The following is a 23,769-nucleotide window of genomic DNA, read 5'->3' on the forward strand; positions in this document are numbered from 1 at the left end:
CAGCACAAATGGGGCAATTTGCCCTGGGACGTGTTTCACCCTAGCAAGATTCATTCTGCTGCATGTATTTATATCCACTCCTCTCCAGCATTGGGATTAAAGGTTAATTTCTGCACTCCTGCCGCAGCCAGCAGGAGCCATGTTGTAATCACTGTGTGAAACTAGTAAAAGCAGCAAAATGAACCCCCGTGGGCAGCAGGAGCTGTTGGCTTCAGGCAGGGACCAGGTTGGGGGTCAAGTGCGGTTATGCTGTAACTTCTGGGTGTCTCCTGTAGCTCCTTCCCCCCTGTGCTCAATAGTGCTGGGCACCTCCATTAACTGAAACTGCCGTGGCCAGCTCAAAATGCCCTCCATGGACATCCCAAATTTTCTGCTTAGGACTGTTTCAAGCTTCACAGGCTTCTGCTCTCCTCCCTGCAAGGTGGGGTAGGAGCTCTGCGGGGTGGCAGCTCTCCTCCCAAAATGGTTTACACTCTTCTGCAAGATCCTTCAATTACAGGAGACTAAATGTTATTTAATTTGTGACCTCGGGTTGAATAAGACACAATTAAATTCTGCCTCTTGTGAATTTGCGATGGGGAATTCTCACCTGTGATGCCAGATGAGTCCTAACTGTTCCATGCATGACTCAGACACCCAAACTGCTCCATTAATGACTGTTTTAATAAATGTTCTATCTTTATATGGACAATTTCCTGCCGTGTGACAAACCTGGCACAGAGTCAAACCAAACCCTTGGTCCCTGTGCTGAGGACAAAGGCAAACCTGGTGCTGCTGAGCATCCTGGGGGGCAGTGACACTCCTGGGATGTTCTGGTCTGCAGGTCCCCCCAGACCTCTGCTCTTCTCGCAGGTGGGGTAATGACCGTGTGCCCCACCCAGGGGGTTCAGCCCCTCACTCACCCGCAGCCCCCTCATTTGTGTCCCACCAAAGTTTCTCTTTGGATGAGGCTCCCTCAGTGCAGCAGGAGAAGGGAGCGGGTGTCCGAGAATCCTCGAGACTCCGTCCCTGCCCTTCGGCAGGGCCAGCGCATCCCCCGCACCCCTCCTGTCCCCCACACGCGCGTCCTCGGGGCGCTGCGGGCGGGGCTGGGCGCCATCGGGGCTCTTACGGCTTCAGCTCTTATTTTTCGTCCATCTCCTCCCTGCCCCCGCTCCCCGAGCCCCTCTCCCCCCGCACGCCGGGGGTCCCCAGCCCCTCGCCGCCCCCTTCCCGCGGGCTGTGCCCCACTCTGGGCCCCGTGGCTCGGACACGCTCGGGCTGCCCCCCCCCCCGTGTCCCCCCGTGTCCCCCCGTCCCCACCCGGGCCGGGCCCCGCCGGCCCCGCCCTCCGGCGGCGCCCCCCCATTGGCTGCGGGCGCGAGGGGGCGGGGCCGCTTTGTGACGTCACGCTCAGCTGTGGGAAGGTCCCGATTTGTGCGGGGGAGCGGCGGGTGCGCGGCACAACCGGGGGGTCCGCTCGGCACCCACCGACACCGGCACTGACACCGGGCACCGACACCGGGCACCGACACCGGCACCGGGCACCGAACAGCACCGCCACCGCCACCGCACGGCACCGGCTCTACCTCAGCGCCTCCCGCCGCCCCGACACCGCCACCACCGGTGAGTCCCGCGGGACGGGGGTCGGGCCGCGGGGTTGGGGCTCAGCGGGCTCTGCCCGTGCGGGCAGGGGGCACCCTGCAGGGGGGGGGTGTCCCCGGGACCCCCCGGCGCCGCGTCCCCCCCGCCTGTTGTTTGTTTCTTCATCACCGGATTAAGACTCGCGGCCGTTCCGCGCTCCCATTGGCTGCGCTGCAGTGACGTCGCCTCATTTGCATATGACATTGAGACGTCATAACTGTCCCCCCCCTGTCCCGCGGTGACCCCGCCGGGCCCGGGGGGGACATGGGGGCACGTGGGAGGTACCCGCAGTGGCCACGCGTGGGTGGCCCCGCGTGTCCTTCCCGTGCCAGTCGCGGCTGTGGCAATTTCCCAGCAGGAAACACGGGTGTATCCCCCCCCGTGTTGTTTAGAGGCTGTTTGGCTTTTTGGAAAAGGAATGTGAATGTATAATTATAAATGTAATATAAATATATGTAAACATATAAAATATACAGAATGGTTTTTGGTTGGGAAGGACCTTAAGGATCATCACGTTCTAACCCCCTGCCATGGGCAGGGACACCTTCCTATACTATATAGTATATATTATATACTATATGAAATATAGTGTATATAATATACTATATAAAATAAATACGTGTAAAGAATGTAAATATATGCAAATCTAGAATACAGAAATTTATTATCTATTTAATTGATTTCCAGCAAATCCTTGGTGTTTTGGAATCCCTCCATCTTTAGATCTTGCTTTCCTTCATATATCCCACTGGTTTTAATGAGATTTGGAAGTGTGCTTTCATATTTTTATTGAGTTTAATTGTGATTCCTGGGAAGGGCTGTGCGTGGCAGGGGAAATGTGCTGGCAGTGCCATGCTGACATCTGTGCTGTGGGGCAGCTCCACCACATCTCAGGATGCTGAGCCCAGGAGTCCATCAGGTACCACATCCTTCTGTTATTGCTGCCCTAAGAGCACCTGCTTTGGGACAGCTCAAAAATGACATAAATCCTAAACAGGCAACTTTCCCCTGGGTTTAATGCCTCTCTCCTCAGCTTGGCTGAGCCTGGCAGGCCCTGGGAACTACTCCTGCTTCCATCCAAGGGGGCTCATTGTGTTAAAACTTGGATTCTGTGGAGTGTAACTGTAGAAATGTGTTAAAAAGTACATTATTGCTTTTTTAATTCTTTCATACATATGTCTTGAGTACAGTGGAGCTACAGCCCTTCCCAGAATGCCTGAGCAAAGGCACTGGCACCCTGGGATCCCAAAATACTGATTTTAAGTGTCTCTCTTGGGCCCAGCAACACGCAGTGCTGAAGCTGCACCAGCGAAGGCTGAGCTGGGCAGGTGCCAAGTGCTGTCACTCATTTGGCCAAGGTTTTGCTGGGATAGGAAACCATCCCAGAAACCCTCCCAGAAGCAGGTGTTGGGCTCTGGTACAGGACTGTGCTGGACCTGCTTTCCCACTGGGTTTAGTCTACAAAGTGCCAAGAACTATGGGTTTTTTTACTCTAAAACTTTCCTCTCCTTTTATTTTTCGTCCTCCCCCCAAAAAAAAAACCCCAAACAAACACACAACAAAAAAAGACAAAAGCTGTCTGCTGTAACTCACTGTCACCGTTAGGAACCTGTTGCATGAAACTGGTGCTTATCTGGCTAAACACAAAGGGAAAAGCATAATGAAAGTTTTTCCCCTGGATAATAAACCGATAGCCCCTGGTCGTAGCAAGACTGGAAAAACCTGCAATGTGAAGTTGTATCTAAGAGGTTTTTAGTGCTGACTGCACAGCGAGCCCTACTCTGGCAAGGGGGGGGCCAAGTGGGTTTGGGGGAAATAGTGGGGAGCTTGGGGCTTCTGTGGTGTCAAAGTCCAATGTGCCAGGTAGTTCAGCCTCTGCGATTTATGAGGGTGTAACGTTGGGCTGCTCCCCTCCTGGTGCTCCTCGGGATGCTTCACCTCGTGCATCCTAGAGAGGAAACTTCTAAAGTTTCATAGGACAGCTCATGGCAAATCTAAAATTTCCTGGTTGCTCAGATCCTGCTGAACACTGACAGATTTTCCAGGACTGTGTGTGATGACATCAAACAGCACAAGGTCACTTTTGTTCTTGGGGTAAGCAGCTTCCTGCAGCAGTGACACTAGAGCTGCTGCGAATGGGGACACCAGCTCCAGGAAAAACATATTCTCCCAGTTGTGCAGGGTCCCCCTCCTTCAAGTGTGATCTGGAGGAGCATGTGGGGACTGCAGTCCCCACTGAGCTCCTGGACTGGCTTAGGAAAGCCCTTTTAGGTGCTGGCTTGGTCTGCCATTATTAAGAAGAGTCTCATGATTAAGAAGTTTTTTTGGGATTTTTCTAACTGCTCCCTGCTTTCTCACCTCTCCACTCCCCTGATCTGCTGCAGAAGAGGCTCTAGCTGTGAATCAGCCTCTGGTTTGTCCATGCTGGCAGCAGCCTTGGGGTGCAGCTCTGCCCCTGTGCCCAGGGCTCCCCCTGGGGGAACCCCCTCAATGAGGCTGCTGGCAAAGCAAGGGGGACCAGTGTCCCACAATTAATCCAGCCCTGCCAAACTGTCCCAGGCAGGCCCTTGTCCACTCTGGTCCCTCTCTTGATAGGGATGGATAGAGGACAGTACAGGGATGATGCACTAGTCATTTTTGGGGGTGATGAGCAGAGCCCCCCTAAGCTGTGCAGGTGCTGGACCCCCTTCTTTGTTCTGTGTTTCTGTGCCAGGTTTAGGACTTTGATACATCCAGCACAGAGAGCCTGTGAAACGCTTGCCTAATTTAGGTAAAATGAGTTGAAAATCCCATTTCCCAAGTGGGTTGGAGGAAGGCACCTGATTTATACCTCCGCCGCCTGCCGGGATGACTGCGTGGGGTATTCTTAGCTCTGCCAAGGAAGGACCGCTCCTGCCGCCTGGCAGCAGCATCCCTCCCGCCGCCGAGTATTTATGGAAAGTTTCAGGGAGCCTGTTGCCATTTCCAAGGGGAGTTGCTGTTGTTCTTGCAGACTGTGACTTTTAAGAGCTGCCAGTCCTGCGACGCTGCAGCTCCCACCCTGGCGAGCTCCGGGTGCATCCCGGGGCTTTACTGCCGCTCCTGTTGCCTATTCTTAGCTCCTGGGGTTATTTGCAGCAATGGTGACTCAGAAAACTAATTACCGTGTTGAGGTTTCTGAAGGGGAAAAAATAACTTGATGCATTGTGGTTTCCTTACTCCTACTTTAACTTTTAATGTTTAATACCTTCTGGCTCGTTGGACTTTGTGGAAGGATTCTGATAAACGTTCATTTAGAAACTCCTCTGTCCCCAAGTGAGTGTCACCTGTGGGCTGTCCCCTCATGCTGGCAGTGGCTGGGATGGAGTTGTCATGCCAAGTAAGGAGGTTTGTGGAAGCCTAGGAAGGATGGCAGCTGTCCTGTGGTGGTGGCTCTGGCTCTGGCAGGGGACAGGAGGTGAGTGTGTGGTTTCTGTAGCAGCTCAGCCCCAAGGATGTGGTGCATGGGCAGTCCCCTTGTGTCCCAAGGGGGAGGACACCTGGGACACACCTTCTCCAGGCAGAAAAGCCACCTCCTGATCCAAACTGCTTATGTGGACACCACCTGTGCCTGGTGACAAGGCACAGCAGTGACTTAAATCCCCTGGCAGGGACACATTCGGGTCCCTCCCGTGCTGCAGTTCCTGTGAGGCTGCCAGCCCCAGTTCCCCTGGTGTAAATGGGGCAAGCACTTCCCACAGGGAAAGCAGAGGCTTTCCAAATACCTGGAGAAACTTCAGAGCTTGATCTGCTGATGGCTGTGGGCTGTCCCAGCCAGAGAAGTGCCTAGTGGAACCTGCTGAGACTGAGATGGCATATGGCTATCTCGTTGTCTGGGTAGCAGCTGGCCAAGAAGTCTTTTACTTTGTGAAAGGCTGAAGAGGTCACCCCCAGCTCTCCATGATGAGCTGATGGAGGAGCTGATGTTCTTGGTGGCTTGCAGAGAGGGTCTGGAGCAGCTGAAGCCCTGATCACATTGGCCAGAAGCTGCTCCCTTCTCGGGTGGCTGGGAGATCGCAGACTCACAGAATGGTTTCGGTTGGAAGGGACCTTAAAGACCATCCTGTTCCTATCTCCCTGCCAGTGGGCAGGGACATCTTCCACTAGACCAGGTTGCTCTAAGCCCCGTCCAACCTGGCCTTGAACACTTCCAGGGATGGGGCAGCCACAGCTTCTCTGGGCAACCTGAGCCTGAGCCTCACCACCATCACAGGGAAGAATTTCTTCCCAATATCCCATCTAACCCTGTCCCCTGTCAGTTGAAAGCCATTCCCCCTGTGTTCTGTCCCTCCATCCCTTGTCCCAAGTCCCTCTCCAGCTCTCTTGGAACCCTTTTAGGTACTGGAAGGGGCTCTAAGGTCTCCCTGGAGCGTTTTTTTCTCCAGGTGAACACCCCCAGCTCTCTCAGCCTGGCTCCAGAGCAGAGGGGCTCCAGCCCTCAGAGCATCTCCCTGGACTCTCTCCAGCAGCTCCATGTCGTTCCTGTGCTGAGCCCCCAGAGCTGGAGGCAGCACTGCAGGTGGGGTCTCACCTGAGCAGAGCAGAGGGGCAGAATCCCACCCTCACCTGCTGCCCACAGTGTGGGATGAGCCCAGGGCTGGTTTCTGGGTACCAGCACATATGGCCAAGTCACATCTGATTTGTCACCCACCAGGACCCCCAAGTCCCTCTCCCCAGGGCTGCTCTCAACCCACCCAGCCCCCAGCCTGTGCTGATGCTGGGGGTTGCCCTGACCCAGATACAGGACCTTGCACTTGGCCTGGTTGAACTGCTTGAGGTTCACATGAGCTCGCTCCTCCTGCCTGCCCAGGTCCCTCAGGATGCCACATCCCTTCCCTCTGCTCAATCAACTGCACCACACAGTTTGGTGTCATCCACAAACTTGCTGAGTTTTGGAGATCAGAACCTCATCCTGCCTCTTTAATCCAAGTTTTTCAGAGCAGACAGGATAAAGTGAGGGGGAGGATTAACTCTCATTTTGGCCCTTGCTCGCCAGGATCTCACTCCTGCCTCCACCCTGCAGGTTTGATCTTGAGGGCTGTGTCAGGAGCCCTCCACAGCTCCCTGGGCACCACCATCGGGCTGACTCTGCCACTGTAGCCCACCCATGCTCCATGGTACAGCATGGACCCCCTTGCACCAGTGAGGGGTTCAAGGCCACCCCACGCTCCCTGGCTCAGGTAGGGTGATAGCTGGTGGCTTACTTGAATTCTTTGGGGAATGATCCTTTAAAATTATCAAGTTTTGCTCTTGGGGCAGTTTTTAACTCTCTCCTGCTTCCCCCAGAGCTGTCACAGCTGCCCATGAGCCCCTGTGCTCTGCCTGCAGCCCCCTGCCCTTTGCCTAACCCTCTGTAGTGCCGTGGGATTCCTCTGGAGCAGGACAGCCCCTGCTGACCCAGGACAGCCCCTGCTGACCCCTTATCACAGCGCTGACTGTGAGTGATGGGAGTGTGGTCTCAGGCTCTTTAATTATTGAGAGAAGGAAAATGAAGTTAAATTTGGGGGAGAGGACAATTGAAAATAATAGTGTCTGCTGTGTCTTCAGAAAAGGCAGGTTACCTCTGGGTTGGGGTGGGTACGGGAAGTCCAAACACCTTAGCTCCTGACTGGCCCATTGCCTGCACCCTGTGATTTTTTGGGGACCAGTCTTTAAGCAGCAAATTCCCGAAGGGGCAGAGAGGGAGCAACCTTTCTACTGTCCAGTTAAAGCTGTTGTCATGTTTTAACGAAAGAAAACTAAAAAGTTTTGACTGTGTTATTGGTCATTTGGCTTTGAGCTTGCTGGAGGATGAGCTCCTTGCTGAGGGCTCCCAAAGCCAAGCCCACAGAGCGAAGGGAGCACTCTGGTGGTGCCAAGCCTGGCAGCAAGACATGCCAGACTGGCTTTGCTGAGGCAACAGGGAGAATCCTTGCCTGGCTCAGCCCCTGGCCTGTGGTAGCTGCTTGGGTGCTTTTCTGGGTGACCTTTCCCTGGAAGCCAAACTGGGGCTGCTGCCCTCCCCTGTCCCCATGTGCCAGCTCTTGTCCCCAGCTCTGCTGTTGGGTGACATCCACATCTAGGCAGGGGGAAAGACTGAAAATTGCATGAAGCAGGCCAAGAGCATTGACAGTGTCCTCCCAGCATGGAGGGCTTGGGGTACAGCACAGGGGACCCTGCTGTCCCCAGCCCCAGTGTGTCACCCTGAGGACCTGCCTCATGACACTGGGTCAGCTTTGGCTCTGCAGTTCTGCCAGCCTGGGAATGCTCCAGCTCAATAAGCACAGGAACCCCCTCCTGGCCTCACACTGGGCCAGAGCCTTGGGGGACTGGAGCCCCCATGACCTCTGTGCCTGCCACGAGCTGCCCTGTTCCCTCCTGCCTGGGGACCTGGGCAGGAGAAAACAGCAGGAGGCCCCGAGACATCACCAGCAGGTACCTGGGAGATGTGGGGTTTCTGCCACTCTTCGATATTTAATAAACTTCTTAAATAAATAACATTAATATAATATTAAAAGCTATTTACTGAATAGGCAAGTGCTCAGGCAGATGCCAGGTTTCTAGGTAGAGCTGACATGAGATGAAGCTGTGGCTGTGTGCCACAGCCCTCAGGGCCAACCCTGGTGCCCTTTGCCAGCCTGGCCCAGAGGAGGATGGGTGCACATGGACATCCCGTGGGAGGGGAATCCCATTCCCTCAATGTGGAGCACACGAGGGAGCCCAATGGGCTGGGTTCTGCTCAGTGCCCAGCTGGGTGTCAGCCCCTCTTCCCGTTGTTTCCCTAACTTATACTGTTATGCTTTAATGATGTGGTAAAGGGGGTGTCTGGATAACTCAATCGTGAGCACTGGAGGATAACAGAATAGCTGAGGCCTTGCCACAGTCGTGGCTGTGATGGGGGCTGGGAGGTGAGGGCTCAGGCTGCAGTCAGAGAAACAACTCTGTCATGTCTCAGTGCCCAAAACCTCCCTGCTCAGTGGCTTCAGGGGAAGCCAGGGACCCTCTAAGGACACAGAGTAGGGAGTCCTCCCTGACCTCTGATTCATCCTGGTGAGATGCTCCATGAGCCTCAGCCAAGCCATCCCAGAGGGACTGGGAAGCTGGGCCGGACCCCTGAGCACTGGGATCTGGAGCTGGGTACAGCTGTAGCCCATGGTCTGCCCTGTGCCTCTGGGGCAACTGAGTCACCTGGGGCTTGCAAACTGCTCAAGGGGACAGGTAGTGTCATACTGCTGCCCTGGCCATGCCGGGGAGGGAGAGCTGTGTGCTTCAGGGCTGCTCCATCACTCTCTTCTGCACCTGGGGGTGGCAGAGAGCAGAGCCCATGATGCCCAGGGGATCCCATCCAGGGGTAAGGCTCCCTTGATTTCTCATTTTCTGCCTTGTGGAGCAGATGTTGTACCTACCAAGCCACCTGAGAGACAGCAAAAGGCACAGCCATCCCACAGGGATGAATGATGCCTGATCCCCAGAACTTCAGAGAGTGTCCAGGCCAGCCACCTTCCCAGGATGCTGGGGCTGGAGAAGCCACTTCACTGGGAGGCAGGTCTCAGTTAAAACTTGAGCTGCTGGAGGACTGGGACGTGTATGGGCACATTGTGCCTCCCTGCACCCTTCCTTTTCCACACTGCCTAGAGCAGGTAGGGCTTCACCAGGGTGGAGGAACACTCACAGGCTCCATGGCCCCTTGGTCGACAGAGCCATGAACTGGGGATTTACCCTCTGAATGCACCCATGTCAGTGTGCCAAGCATGGCAGCACCCCATTCACTCCTCTCCCTTCATGGAGCTCCTGATGGCATTTTAATGCCCTTTAATGTCTCTGGACCAAAAGGTATTTTGTCCACACAAATAACAGTCTGCACCTTGTGGCTGCTGTCCCTGTGCCTTGCCAGAAGCTTGGCAGTCATTAATGAAGTTAGTGAGTGCTGACCTCTGCCCACACCAAGGGAGATGTGCTTCCCCAGGGGTAAAACAACGATGAGCATAGATGGGGCAGAGACTCACCAGGGGCTGGGATGACAGGCTGGACATGAGCCAACAGTGTGTGCTGGCAGCCCAGAGTGCCAACAGCATCCTGGGCTCATCCCACAGCGTGGGCAGCAGGTGAGAGGGGGATTCTGCCCCTCTGCTCTGCTCTGCTCAGGTGAGACCCCACCTGCAGTGCTGCCTCCAGCTCTGGGGCACTAGAAGGGTGTGGGGCTGTTGGAGCAAGTCTGGAGGAGGCCATGGGGATGCTCTGAGGGCTGGAGCCCCTCTGCTCTGGAGCCAGGCTGACAGAGCTGTGGGTGTTCACCCAGAGAAGAGAAGGCTCCGGGGAGACGTGAGAGCCCCTTCCAGTGCCTGAAGGGGCTCAAAGAGAGTTGGAGAAGGACTTTGGACAAGGGGGAATGGTTTCCAACTGAAAGGGACAGTGTTAGGTGGGATATTGGGAAGAAATTCTTCCCTGTGAGGGTGGGGAGGCCCTGGCACAGGTTGCCCAGAGAATCTGTGGCTGCCCCTGGATCCCTGGAAGTGTCCAAGGCCAGGTTGGACAGGGCTTGGAGCAACCTGGGCTGGTGGAAGGTGTCCTTGCCCATGGCAAGGGTGGTAGAACAGGATGGTCTTTAAGGTCTCTTCCAACCCAAACCATTCTGTGATTCTCTGATAATGCTCTCCTCACCCTTCCTGCTGTGAGGCATGTTCACCTGACTTGGGGACAGTGTTTGGCTCTGTCCCTGCCAGCTCTGGTGGATGGGTCCCCTGGGAGACCCCGCCTGTGAGGAAGGGGACACGATATGGGACTCAATGCCGGTGGAGGCTCCAGAGCACAGGCACCCAGCCCTTCACTGCTGCTTTCAGACATCGTGCCTGATGCCCTTGGAGGTGCCACCATCTGGGACAGCCCATGGCACAGATCAGTGCCAGAGCTACCTTTTTGCTGTCCCCTCAGGCCTGTCCAAGCTCCTGGGATATTTTGCCATGTTGCCAGCCAGTTCTAATGCATTATTCCTTTTTCTCTCCTTTTACAGGCCTTTGCACTGAAGCCAAGTGAAGAATCTCACAATTGCACTACACACCACTTAACTTTGATTCCTCTGGCAGCAAAGCGGCTCCGCCACCAACAAGACCTCGAGGGCTGTTTCTCCCCTCCCTGCACACCACTCCCATCTCTGTGCCTGGAAGCTGGTGCCCAGCAGAAGCTCTAATTCACTGTCCATCCCACTGGACCACTCCCCACCATGTTTCAGCGTCTCACCAGCCTCTTCTTCAGCGACAGCAATGCACCAGAGGGCCTAGAGGAGCCCAAGCCCTTTGTCGAGGAGGAGGAGGAGGAGGATGGCTGGCTCGTAATTGATCTTGCAGGTGAGGAAAGCAGCAGGACTGGCTTCCCACAGCCTCTGTTGAACTTTGTCTTTCCGGAGCAGGGCAAACCTCTTGAGATGTCAGCAGATGAGCTCATACCACATGGGATCAGCTCTGCCCTTCATCCTTTCTCCCCTGGTCCCCTTGCCCTGTCCATGGTGCCCAGCTGTGTGGTCACCGCACCACCCCCTGACCTGCTCCTCCTTTTTCCCAGTGGTGGTTCCTGACTTTCCACCAGTGTGGGAGCAGTGTCAGCATCCCTGGCCGAGGCTGCAGCTGCTCAGGATCCTCCAGGTGTCTCTGTGCCAGGATGGGACCCTGGCATGGCACCAGCCAGGGAGATTATCCAGAGTTTTGATGTGATCCTGCCCGCCAGGGCTCAGTGGGGCGGAAAACCCAGCCCTTGCAGGCTCTGCCCACCGGCTGCAGCTGAGCTGTGCCCTGGCCAGCACTTTTCCAGGAGGAGCCAGGCTCAGCTGCTCCCTGCTCTGCCTCTGCTGAAAGCAAAGCAGGAGCTGGTGGGACACCAGGGTTGTCCCCCATGAGAGGATAGGTGTCAGGGCTGTCCCACCTGGGGATGTGCCACCAGTGATCTGGCCATGTTTGGGTCATCTGAGGGGAGCAAATCTCAGTTCCAAAGGGGTTATCTTCCCAACTCATTCCCAGTGCCCATGCCAAGCACAAGGGATGTTTGGCACCAGGTCCCTGTACCTAGAGAACCCACAGGGCTCCTCCTTCCCAGGGATGGTGACAACCATCCAGAGCCCTGTTTGACACCAACCAGATGGATTGAATTCCTTCTGTGTGGAGCTTCTCCAGCTCCACACAGACCTTGGACTTTCTGTTGTGGCATTGATGACTCAGCCAATTACAATGATATTTTTATGACCTTTTCCTTCCAAATCCAGCAGTGACCATAGTCAAACCCGCCTGCCTGTGCAGGAGCTCCTGGTGCCTGTGTTCTGTTAGCTGTGGGGCCCCAGCCCAGGGGACTAGATGTATCCTGCAGGTTTAGGAGGAGGGTTTTGTCCTCCCTCCCTCTTGCAGGCAGTAGTTCTCTGAGCAGATGTTCCCTGCCTGTCCCCACCATGCTTGTTTTTGTGATGGGAGTTGTTCATTAGAGTTCTCCCCCATATCCCCTGGAGAGAGGACCAGAGCAGGAACAAGCCTGGGATGGGGGACAGGGATCTCTGTGCCTCGTGGGAGGGAGCACTATGGAGAGCTGGTGGAGGTGATGGGTGGTGTGGGCATGGGCAACTGTGCAGGGTTCCCTGTCCTCTGGGCTCTCAGGTGACTGTCTGGAGTGGGTCACAGCAGTGGCATGGGAGGGGGCTGGTTGGAAGGATGTCCCTGGAGCAGCGGGTGTGCAGCTGCCAGGAGTCTGATCCAGCTGGCAGCGGCTGCACGTGCCTAAAGCGTGCCAGAAGGAGCCAGGAGTTTCCCCAGCCAGAGAAACACTGGCCTGTGCCCTGATCCCTGGGTCTGAGACTGCAGCTGGCTCCGAGGGGACCAAGGGTTGACTCTGGTACAAAACAGTCCCATTTCTTTCCCAGTGATGTGGCTGGGCTCTTGGTGCAGCGCTGGCTTCCAGCAGCGTCTGCTTGTGATGATCCCACTGCTAATTCCATTGCCTTCTGTTCCCACAGCAATCCCTGAGCAGTGAGGGACCAGATTCTTTCAGCCCTATTTCTGAGGCTGGAGTTATGTGAAGCACTTTAAAAGCTCCAGCCCCATCCTTCCCTTTGGAGCCGTAGTGGCCAGCAGCAGCTCCCAGCCTGGCTCCCTCCCAGCAGTTTAGGGAGCCTCCAGATTTGGTCCCTCTCAGCCTGGTCATTACCCCAAAATGCACCCAAATTACCCAGATCTCCCAGGAGCATTTCTGATGCTCCTCTCACCCCCTTGCCCAGCCTGGCTCTGCTCAGGACCCAGGGAAGAAGCCAAGAGCATTTCCCAGGATATGGCTGGGAGTATATCCCCAGGGATTTGAGGGTCTTGAAAAATTGCTTGTGACATTAAAACCCAGGTTGGCAAAGGATGGGAACAGGGAGCCCTGGAGAGGCTGCACTGAGCCCCCTGCCCCTGTGCCCACAGACCCCTGTTGTGGGAATCCTGCTGGACCGGGGACACTCCAGCCGGGCTCGATGGCTGTCTCCAGGCAGACAAATAATCTACAGCCCATCATGTCAACAACTATTAATAGCCTGATATCCACTGACCTGGAGAAAGACACTCTTGTGTTTGCAAGGCCAGTTGTGACCTGTCCTGAGCCCTGGGCTGGGGCATCAGCTAAGGGAGGAGCTGGAGATGCACAGAGCTGGGAATACCATGCTCATGCTCATGCACTGCATTTCTCCACTCAAGAACACATTCACCTGTGATTCCTCCTGCTCCCTCACCCAGTCACAGGGTCACATGCATCCATATAGATATTGCACTGCCTCCCCCTCACTGACACCAGTTCCCTCGAATCCACCTGGTGAGTCTGGGAATGGGTGTGGGCACCCTGATGAGCCAAACCTTAGGTGCAGGCTCCCCTCCCATTACACCACCAGTAATTCCAAGCACAAGCAGCCCAGAAAAGCAGCAGCCCAAGTGCTTTTGCCAGTTAGAGATGAGGAAGGCTGGCCATTGGAGGGGTGGGGGGGTCAGCTCCCGTATCAGGCACCCAAAATTCGGCCTCTAAGGGACTGAAGTTGAAGGCACAGCGAAAACCTTTGCTGAAGAATTTATTCCTGTGATTTCTTCCAGAGAAAAGGTGTGGACTGTTTTTCCCCTCTGTGTGTGCTTGGTTTCCATGTTTGCAAAGTGCTGGGTGGTGTTTGTGGGTGCAGGCATGCCGGCGTTCCTCTGGAGCGGCACGGCACGGCACGGCTCAGGTGCCAGCCAAAAAGGCAAAAGCAGCGTTTCTTGCTGCCTGAACTTTCTTTCTTTTGAGAAGGAAAAAACCCCACTGCTGCAGTAACCCTGCTGGTTCCCCCACTTTTTGGTTCAACTTGCCTAACCAGGCTCTTTTCCATGCTGAAGCCGGGTCCCTCGGCAGCGGTGGGTGCTGGTTGGGGCGGGGGCACGGCCGGCGTGTCCCTCCCCGCGGGGCCGCGCCCGTCTCTGGCGGTGGCGGTGGGGTGTCTCTTGCACTAACGATGCCCCTTTCTCTCCCCCCTCCCCTCCCCACTGTACATGGTATGTGTGTGTGTCCCCGCTCGCCCCGCATGGCTCTGCACCCCCGCCCCCAGGCAGCCGTGCCCGCCCCGGCCCAGCCCGGCGAGGGGGTGCTGGCGGTACCGGGCGCTCGGCGCGGCCCCGCCCGACGCCCCCCGGTCCGCCACCGCCACCGGCCGCTTCCCCGGCTCCGGCCGGTCCCTGCTTGATGGACGAGAGTTGGTTTGTCACCCCTCCCCCCTGTTTTACTGCAGAGGAGCCCGGCCCTGACGGCGTGGGGAGCAGCCCCATGGAGGACCTGCTCATCGAGCACCCCAGCATGTCCGTCTACGTCACCAGCACCCTCGAGGTGGATGGGGAGGGCCCCGAGGACGATGCTGCCGGGTGAGTGCACTTTGAGGGTGTTTGTGAGGGGCTGGCAGCCCCAGCACCCACTGAGGGACTGTGGTCAGCCCTGGCATCCCAAATCCCCTCGTACACCTGAGAGCGTGTCCCGTGGACAGAGTGGAGCAGTGGGGGACATCAGTGTCCCCATGCCCCATCTCAAGGGAGTACTCTGCACATCTGGCCAGAATCCGTGCAAGGCTGGCAGCCCCTGTGTCCCAGAATCCTCTGCTGAGGTCATGGATGGCCATGGGTGAGCTTGGCACTGGGCTGTGGCAGGAGAGGGGTGTGTCCCCTGCCCAAGCAGGGTCTCCTGGTGTGGCTGATGGCACTTGTGCTGATGCCACCTGTGCTAATACCGCCTGTCACCACATCACCAGTCTGGGGGGTTGCCAGGCTGGGCTTACGCCGTTGTTTTCCATAGGTATGGCCCAAGCAAAGCAAACCCAATAGGACAGGGTGGCCTTTGGGCACAGTGGTCCCCTGAAGACCCCTGGCTCCCCCAGGCAGGAAGGTGCTGAAGCCTCCCCCGATCCTGCTTCTGACCCCATGCTGGCCCAGCACAGGGGTATCCCACAGCTGTGTGGGAGTGGGACACCACCAGCTTCTTGCCCCAAACTACAGCTTAGCACAGGAGGAAAATAAACAGAAATGCCCCAAATGGCCCTGCTGCCTGCTGCTCCCCAAGGCCTGTGGGCTGGAGTCCTCCCCACACATTCCTGGGACCACAGCCTGGAGCTCTGTCCTTCCCCAGGGCTGCCTCCAGTGCGCAGGGAAAACCTGAACCATGCACCTGCCACTGCTGGCTGAGCCCCGGCTCCCACCGTGCTGTGGGGTCCCTGCTGCCCCCCAGTCCCAGCCCTCCAGCATCTCCCCCAAGAGCCCCTCACTGGGACAAGGGAGGAGTGAGAATTCAGGGTAAACTTCACCCTGGGCTAGGGGACACTGTTCCTGGCTAGGGGACATCATTCATAGTTAGGGGATACCATTCTTGGCTAGGGAACACCATTCCTGATTAGGGGACACTACTCCTGGCTAAGTGACACCATTCCTCCAGGACTTCTCTTTCCAAAGTCTCCCTGAGGGCCACAGCTTGATCTCCAGAGCTTTAGGGGCTCCTCAGTGATGGAGGGGACAGAGAATGGCCAAAGGGGACTCAAGACTAGCCAGTGGACAAAAGGAGTCACAGTGGAATGGAGACAGACCAGTCTCAAGGGACTTAGCCACAGTAGGGGGCTGTGGGAACACCCCGTTCCTGGTGGTGTCTGGATTTGTCCAGGTGTCCCAGAGCCTGCCTGTGCTGGAGCATCCCTGCCCTCGGGAGGCTGTTGGGGCAGGAGGTGCCCGGCCCATCCCAGGGCACAGTGTGTGGGGAGGGGGTTGGCGTCCTCGGTGCCCTTCTTGGTGGGGAGGGTGAGGGCGATGCCAGCGCCGCTGACGGCCCCTCTCTCCGCAGGGAGGTGCCGGAGCCGCGGCTGGAGCGGCACGTGGCGCACCACGGCCGGTCCCTGGCGGTGAAGGCGGCCATCCTGGACAAGGTGGGGCAGGCGCAGCGGGTGCAGCGGGCCAAGCAGCTGGCGGAGCGGCACCGGCTGGGCCAGAAGGCGCTGCAGCGGCAGAACCGCGCCCGGCAGCGCCCGCCCCGCCGCGCCAAGCAGCTCCCCGGGGCCTTCGTGCACCAGCCCTGCCAGCGCCACTGCAACTACTGACCTCGCTGGGACGGCCGCGCTGCCGCTGCCCCGCCGAGGGGGCCCTCACCCCCTGACACCAGCCCCCGGGAGTGCCGGCCCCCACGGACACCGGTGACACCGGCTGCGGTTCCACTCCACGCCCCCCGATCCCGCACTCCTGGCCCACACTCCTCATCTTCCTCCGCCCGCCCTCACTGCTCCCCTCACCCCTCGCCCTCGATGCCAGCTGGGCCAGCAACCTCTGGAGCTGCCGGCATGGAGGGCCGTGCTGACCCCCCCACCCTCACAGCCTCGCCAGCCTTCACACAGGAAATCGGTATTCCCTGGGAAGTCACCTGTTCCCAAAATCCATGGCGAAGCCTGTTTGTCCTGACAAGCCTGTGACAACAGTGCCTTTCCTCACCACATCATGACTCCACGTACAGCCAGGCTGGGATGTCACAGAGACACCAAGCAAAGGTGAAAAGAGAAACAAAGCCACGAGATTTGGGATTTTTAGGAAAATCTTGTCAATGACACTAAGTAATGTTTCCTCCCTGCACAACCAGCAAATACTCCCCTCCCTCCTTGATTTCTTAGTTACGTTTTTACCATGATAAGACAAACCCCCACTGCGGGTCCTGAAGGGGCTTGTGGTGGGAAGCACTGGTGGAACCTTTGTGGCCGGGTCAGCCAGGTGGCTTCTGATGCGTCACGGTGGTTTTTTTAAATTAACCTTAAAAGCAGTCTCAGGAATCAAAGCACCATCCCAGCGCCGTGCCGGAGCCCTTGGCCACTGTGCCGGGAGGGGTGGCCAGCCCAGGGCAGTGGTGGCATCACCGTGGCTGGTGGCCCCACCTGAGCGAGCCCCTTCCTCCTGGAGCCACTCGCCTGCCCCAGCCACACCTCTGTCCCTACAGATATGCCTATATATGTGTGTGTATATATTTCCCTCCATACCTTTGTACTTGGAAGAGGCACTGTCAAGCCAAGGAGCATCGGCTGCCTGGTGTCAATCCCTGGGAGGGGAGTGGAGGCAGGGATCTGCACAGCTTCCCTGAGGTGGCAAAAGCATGTCGATGGTGGTGGTGAAGAGATGCTGAAGAAGAGGCCGGAGGGAAGAGGCCGAAGTAAGGACAAAGATGGGTCTGGGAGTGGCTGCAAAGGGTCAGGATGGGGCAGGCCTGAGTGAGAGGATTGCTGTAACAGGAGCTGAAACAGGTGCATCTTCTTTCCCCATCCCCACTAAAAATTGCATCCTTTCCTATGAAGGGCCAAATCCCATTGTAGAAAACGTTGATTTTTAATGCAGATCCCTCCCCTCCCTGTGACAGACTCATTCTGCCTTTGGAGGAACATGGTCTAGACTTTTCACTGGCTCCAGCACCAGCTGAGATGGCTCTAAACCCAGCAGAAATTTGCTGATCACCCCCAGCTCCCTCCCTTTAGGGACAGGTTTTGCACCCTGTGCCCTGGGAAAGCATCTGGCTCATGGCCAGCTCACAGCCTGAATTCCTACCCTCTGAAAAAAGAAAAACCCTTACAACCCCCCCAAAAATTCTAATTTCACAGGAGTTTCTTCCATTCACCATGTTACATCCCTTAATATTAGCCAGGGACCTTGGCTGAAGGAATTGTGGTGAGCCCAACCTCAGACAGCTGGTAGTTATTAATTCTTTTAAAGAGATTAAAAACAAACTGGTCCAGGCTCTGGGCTGGGGAGCCTGGCCCACAGGAGCCGGATGCTGCTGCTCACCTGCAGCGTTTCTCCTCCACTCCAATGACGTGGCGTTCCCAAAAGCACAGAGCTGGGGAAGTCGACGTTACCCCCCACCCTTGGCATTGTCCCACACTCCTTGGGCCTCCTGGCAACCTCCGTCCCTCGCTGAGCCTGAGACCACACTGGAGATCACCCTGTCCCGCCTCTAGTGTCTTCTTGGTGAAGACACTGACTGGAGGGGAATGTTTACCCCCTTTGGCTTCCTGGGCTTCACACTAAATGCCTTTTCTTCCCCCTGAAGTGATGCTGGTGTGAACCAGGAGCATGGCATGTGTAGGGACTCTGGCACAGGTTCTTGTGATGACAAGCAGGGGCTGAGCCCGAGCTCCCAGATGTCCGATGAGGTGCTGCCTTCCCTATCCCGCTCTGCCCGTGTTGCTGGATGATCTGCTCTGTGGCCACCAGGCAGAACCATTAGAGGAATCATTTTCTCTCCAGCCCAAATACACATCAAGAATTAGAGAAGCCACACAACGTCCTGCTCCCCAGCCTGTTCTCCACTGCAAATTCTCCTCCTGCACGTCCAAGTCGCCGCCAGTCCCTCCAGAGCACTCCAGAAATCAGAGGCTGGTTGCGACCCCATTACCCTCCACAGCTCCCAGAGGAACAGGCAGCAGTGAGCTCAGGGCAGATCCTCCTTGTCTCACCTACCAGGCTTTCCTGTGCCCACTGGTCTGCATGGAAATGGTGCCCCAGGAGAAATCCCTCATCGAAATCCTCCTCTGTGTCCTGCTCATCTGTTGTGAACCAGATCCTCTTGGCCATGTTCCTGGGGAGCTTGGGGCAGCCATGGCACTGACACTGACACCCAGCTCCCAGCCCCCAGGTGCCCATTTCCAACAGGTGATGCTGGTTTGCAGAAGCAAATGCAAACTGTTCTTTTCCTTTCTTCTTTCCATGCCAGTCTGAGGTGTCTTTCCTCATGCTGTGCCCAGCAAGCACAGGACATGAAGCAGAACTATTATCACACTTTATATCCAGAGTATGTTTATAAAGGATTAATAAATTATTAATAATGTTTTCATGAAGAGGTTAAACCAGAGTCCAAGCAGGTTAGCAGAGTGCATGTACCAGAGCAAACCTCTGCTCCTGTGACCCCCATCTGTTGTTTGCACACTTGTTGTGTATTAACACCTAACACTCACCTGCCAACCCCCTGCAAGGCGACTGTCACCCCCTAGTGTGACCCACCCTCCCTGTACTGTGGCAAAAGGGTGTTCAACCTGTGCTCCTGCTCAGCAGCAAGACCTCCTGTCCATTGTTGCCAGAACAACAAAATTCCTTTTCATTGAGGTTATTTGTCTCCTCGAATCTTAAAACAAATGAAAGGTGCTTAAAAACTGAGAACTTTGGTGTGTGCACCTGTGTGCATGTGTAGATACTTCACAGCCTGGTGTGGGTGTTCAGTAGGTGGGATTGAGTTTTTTAGGGGTTTGTCGGTTGGGGTTGTTTTTACACCCAGTGTTTGTGATGAGTTGTGTGGTGCTCCTGGTGGGAAGGTGCTCACAGGGAGCCCTTGGGCTGGTCCTGCTGGGACAACTGGGATGATTTTGCTTTCTTTTCTTTACTTTTGTAGGGGGAAACTACAGCATAGACTCAGGGACAAACCAATCTGCTGGGGTCTTTAAAAATGTCTTTTTTCCAGGCTTCTCTGCTAGGATGTGGGGTTTGGTTTGGTCTGTGAGGGATGCTGCAGGGACGGGGCCTGTGGCAGAACATGGTGGTGAGAGGCTGCCCAGGCTGCGTTGGAGGAGCTGCAGGGTTTGGTGCTTGGACATTCTGGTGTGGAAAAGAAGCTGTGGCCCCTCATGGTGGGGGCATTCCTGGGCAGCAGCCCCTCTTTGTTTGTTCATGTCCTGAGAATTCACCTTACAATTGCTAGAATGCGGCTTGTCTCTTTTTGGACTTTTCTGTGAACAACCAGGTACAGATTTTCAGCACTGAGCCTCCGAGGATTTGGGAAGTGCAGCAGAGCTGGGTGTTCTGGCCTGACTCCTACGACATCACTGGGATCAGGAGACAGCCAGGATGGGGGAAGCCATTGGAACAATCACCTGGAGAAATGGTGATGTAGGTGACAGGTGGATTTGAGGGAAGAAATTTTTGTATTTCTTGCATTGAAAGCATAAAAAAGGAAGAATTCCTGGTGGAGAGGCCTGGGCAAATCCCTGTTCAGTAAATGCCAGGTCTTCTGGGCAGCATGGCAGTGCTGGGGTTCAGACAGGTGAGATGGGTCCAGCCACAGCAGCAGCTTTGCAGCCCTGTTCTGGAATTGCAGTGAGGAATGGGCACGGATGGACAGCTGGGAGGGCTGTGCTGTCAGTGCTGGCTGGAGCTTGTGGAGGCAGCACACCCTACAATGGGAAGGATCTTTCCACCACCATTGAAGCCCCTATGGTGTAGGAATCTTCTCCAAGAAAGATTTGCATCTCAGTTGAGTTGTTTTGGTCCAGCTGCCCTGGTACTCGTGCGATGGATGAACCCGATGTGTGGCGAGGCTCCCCCAGCCAGCAGGACGGGAGCAGGAGGGGTGGCCCTCCTGCAGAAGTGCCGCTCTTGGGATGCGTCAGGATGCTCCCGTGCCCCCCACCTTCCCATGGCTGTGCTTCCTGCACCGGTCAAGGCCAGGCTGGAGGCCATGGCACACCAAGGCTCATGCAGAACACTCACTGGCAGCACGACAAAGTCCTCACCCCGGATTTTGGCTGTTGCTTGTGCTGCAAGGCTGGGGGGGCTGTCAAGGGAGTAGCGGCAAAAGCCTTCCTCACCTGTGTGAGTGCTCTGCAATCTGCACTCACAAATCTGCTTTCCAAAAACCTCTGCTGCAAAAGCTTCATCTGGGAGGAAAACAATTCTTTTCATGGGAGTCGGCGTTTCTTTCTCATCCTGGATAACATAAATGCGTGGCTCATCCCAAAGACCGCTGTGGGAATTTTCTCTCTTCAGGCATGTTTCTAATCAATAATTTTACATTTACATCATACCGATACCTTTTCCTCTTCCATCCAACCCCAGTGGGGAGAAAAATACCCTCTTAGATGTCTTATCATACCAGTCAGAACAAAAAAAAATATGAAAAAAAACTACAGTGAGGTTATAGGCTTGACTCCCACAGCTTTGCAGTCACTCCTCTGGAGGACCAGTATAAATTCCAGTGCCCTGCATAAAGTGGAAAGTAAATGTCATGTGAATTTATTGAAAAACAAGTGATTCCCCAGAGATTAAACATCTAATAATCAGGAAATGGACAGTAAGAAGTGATAGGTCACCTCAAGTCAAGCGAAATGGTTCTCAGCATCTACCAGAAGGCAGCGCTGAGCCCCGCTGGCCTGGGGATGGGTGGTGACAGTCCCTGAGTCTTCCCTGAGTGTCCAGGTAAAAATGAGAGGCCATCTGTGTCCAGCTGGTGCCACGGGGACTCTCGAGCCACCAGAGATTGTCAGCCACCACCATTCCCACAAGTGACTTGGATGTGCCTCAAGTTTGCTGCTCCTTTGCTGTCTGCACTCAGAAATGCTGGTGGCAGGAGGGATGTGCCAGCACCCCACAAGTGTCCCCAAGTTCTCAGAGCTTCCCACCAAGTCCTTCTCCACCACAGGACTGTCTGGTGACCTCCTCAGCACAGCTGCTCACAGGGACTGGAACCTGAAGACAGACACCCACGGCACTGGCAGCCTCTCCATCCCGTGGATCTGCCATGGTCAGACCCACCTGTCAGACCTTCTGGGGACATTAACGGGCCTTAGTTGGGGCTGATCTCCTTAGGGCTTGTCTTCTTTAGGGTGGAGCTTTCCATCTCTGCCCATTTCTCTCAGATATGCTCAATACAAAGTCAGTAATTTCCCATCATCCTCACAGGCTCCATCCTCATCCCATTCTCATGATTGGAGTGGCTGCCACAGGTCACCTGAATGTGGCTGTAGGAAGAAGCTGGATGCAGCGGTGGGAGAGGCTCTGCCTGGCTGGCAGGTCCCTCCTTTGGTGAGAGGTGTCCTCAAACCTGTCAGAGATGCCACCTTCTCCTGTTGTCTCCAGGACCCCAGTGGTGGGAGCACTTAGCAGCCGTGGGCTCTGGACAGCCGGACATAGCTTGGGCAGGAGGTCTCCCCCTTCCCTGCCGTCCATCGATGTGTCTTCCACCAGCTTTTCTTTTTGCTTCCTTAAAGAGTCTGTGTCATTAACTAAACCCACAACTTTCCTTAAAGGGATGAGGATGATGAGGATGAGCAGCTCCATTTAATAGCAAAGATGGCTCTTACATGTGATTCTCTTCTCAATTCTTCTGTGCAGAGCGGTGACACCCAGGTGTGTCCCCTGTACAGTCCTGCAGAGCCTCCTGGGCTGCAAGGGGGTTGCTTTCCCAGCCCCAGAGATACAGGTATGAGACCCCATGTCCCAGAGCACGAAAGCTGCTGCAAAGCTTTGGTTCTGTTACAACTAAACCTGAAAATCCTTCTGCCTTCCACTCTGATCCTATTTCATTACCTGTATGTGGGGAAGATTTTATTCCTTACAAATGGAGGGGGAAACGGCACAGTAAGTTCTAAGTGTAACATAAAAATGGGTTGCACAGGGAGCCCAAAGTTCCTCTGCTCTTTCACATTCACCTCATGTTTCCTTGTTGGGGAAGTTGGGAGCAGCTGTGCCCAAATCTCACCAAAATCTTATCCTCAGCCTTATGCTTCAGGAAGTCGAGGGATGAGGGAACAGCACAAGGTGTAACAGTAAACTAGTAAAATTTTCTCTTGTATCAGAACTGTTCTTGTACAGAGCCACTGAGCACTGCAATATTCTGTCTGTATGTATCAACCCCAAGTATTCTGCTTGTAAAACTCATCCCTGCACATTATCCATCCCCATTCTGGACTGACTGTACATGTGCCTTCACCCTTTTTCATGGTTTGTCATCTTTTTTTAACACAATTACAGAACTTGAATAAATCACTGAACTGCAGTTACAAGTCCTATGCAAGAGGTGACTGGGGAGTCAGTTTTTGATATTTCTGTGTTTCTGTGTTGTTTTTAAAGTCGCCATGAAGACTTTTCAAAGAAGCTCAACAGAATGATTACCCCAAAAAACATTCAGATTATTAATTTTTTTTTTTAGCTAAAAAGCAATTAGCATTTTGGATGCTGAATCTTTTAGCAGCTTTGAAAAGCTCAGCCTAAACCCCAGTTCCTCACTGGGCCATGCTTGGAGAGCAAGAGCAGTAGCAGCAGGAAGGACGAGCTCCAGAACAGCCGGCGTGTTCCACAGCCGGTGTTTCCTCTCAAGAGAAAGGTTGGAAAAGGTTGCCTTAAGCCTTCCCTAAAATGCATCGGAGAATGTTCCCATCCCCAGCCGCCCTGGGCCCTCTGCCAGCCTGGGGCAGAGCGGGCACGTGGCCGTCAAGCAGCTCTCCATCACCGGGCTCTGCTGAATGCCTTAACTGGGGCCCAGCTGCCACTCTGGACCTTGGAGAAGAGGCAAAAACAAGGCCCACGTTTTTCTACATCACCTATGCTGTAGGACTGAAACCTTGTCCGAAACTCAAAGCTAAAAAAATCCGTCCTTTTCGTGTGTTATGTGTTCAGTCGGTGTGAGCGAGGTTAGTAGGGAAAGGGCGTCTCCTCCTCGTAGGACACTGTGTAAACATTTGCTGTGTGTCAACAGAGTGAAGGACACGACTGCCTGGGATACGTTGTGTAGTGTGCCTGTGTGTATGTAACCTGGTTTTGGTTGTTAGGTTGTAATGCTGTCTCTTGACTGAGAAAAGAAATCTAATATAAAGAAAAATCACAAGAAATAATAAAAAAAACTATTTAAACTCTA

At 55.1% G+C, this 23,769-nt stretch overlaps 1 protein-coding gene across 4 annotated transcripts; it reads left to right on the forward strand.

Annotated features, from left to right (window-relative positions):
* The first annotated feature begins 1,396 nt into the window (after nucleotides 1-1,396).
* TP53INP2 (tumor protein p53 inducible nuclear protein 2) lies at nucleotides 1,397-23,769 on the forward strand. Of its 4 annotated transcripts, XM_027704698.1 has the most exons (5): nucleotides 1,397-1,605; nucleotides 6,665-6,821; nucleotides 10,631-10,964; nucleotides 14,198-14,507; nucleotides 15,964-23,769. In XM_027704698.1, exons 3-5 carry the CDS (start codon nucleotides 10,841-10,843, stop codon nucleotides 16,214-16,216), a joined length of 687 nt encoding a protein of 228 aa, XP_027560499.1. In that variant the 5' UTR covers nucleotides 1,397-1,605; nucleotides 6,665-6,821; nucleotides 10,631-10,840; the 3' UTR covers nucleotides 16,217-23,769. The 4 variants fall into 4 exon arrangements, with proteins under 4 accessions (XP_027560499.1, XP_027560498.1, XP_027560500.1 ...); XM_027704697.1 differs by lacking the exon at nucleotides 6,665-6,821; XM_027704699.1 differs by lacking the exon at nucleotides 6,665-6,821 and having other exon boundaries at nucleotides 14,378-14,507.

Source organism: Neopelma chrysocephalum, unplaced genomic scaffold (assembly GCF_003984885.1).
Source record: "Neopelma chrysocephalum unplaced genomic scaffold, ASM398488v2 Primary Assembly neopelma1_286, whole genome shotgun sequence".
NCBI classification, from domain to species: Eukaryota; Metazoa; Chordata; class Aves; order Passeriformes; family Pipridae; genus Neopelma; species Neopelma chrysocephalum.

Excerpts from the sequence above, each read along its gene's own strand:
- TP53INP2 (XM_027704698.1), top strand. The coding sequence starts at position 10,841 with ATGTTTCAGCGTCTCACCAGCCTCTTCTTCAGCGACAGCAATGCACCA. Across the intron at positions 10,965-14,197 it reads GCTCGTAATTGATCTTGCAG|GCAGCCGTGCCCGCCCCGGC; the intron begins GTGAGGAAAGCA and ends CCCCGCCCCCAG. Across the intron at positions 14,508-15,963 it reads CCCGAGGACGATGCTGCCGG|GGAGGTGCCGGAGCCGCGGC; the intron begins GTGAGTGCACTT and ends CTCTCTCCGCAG.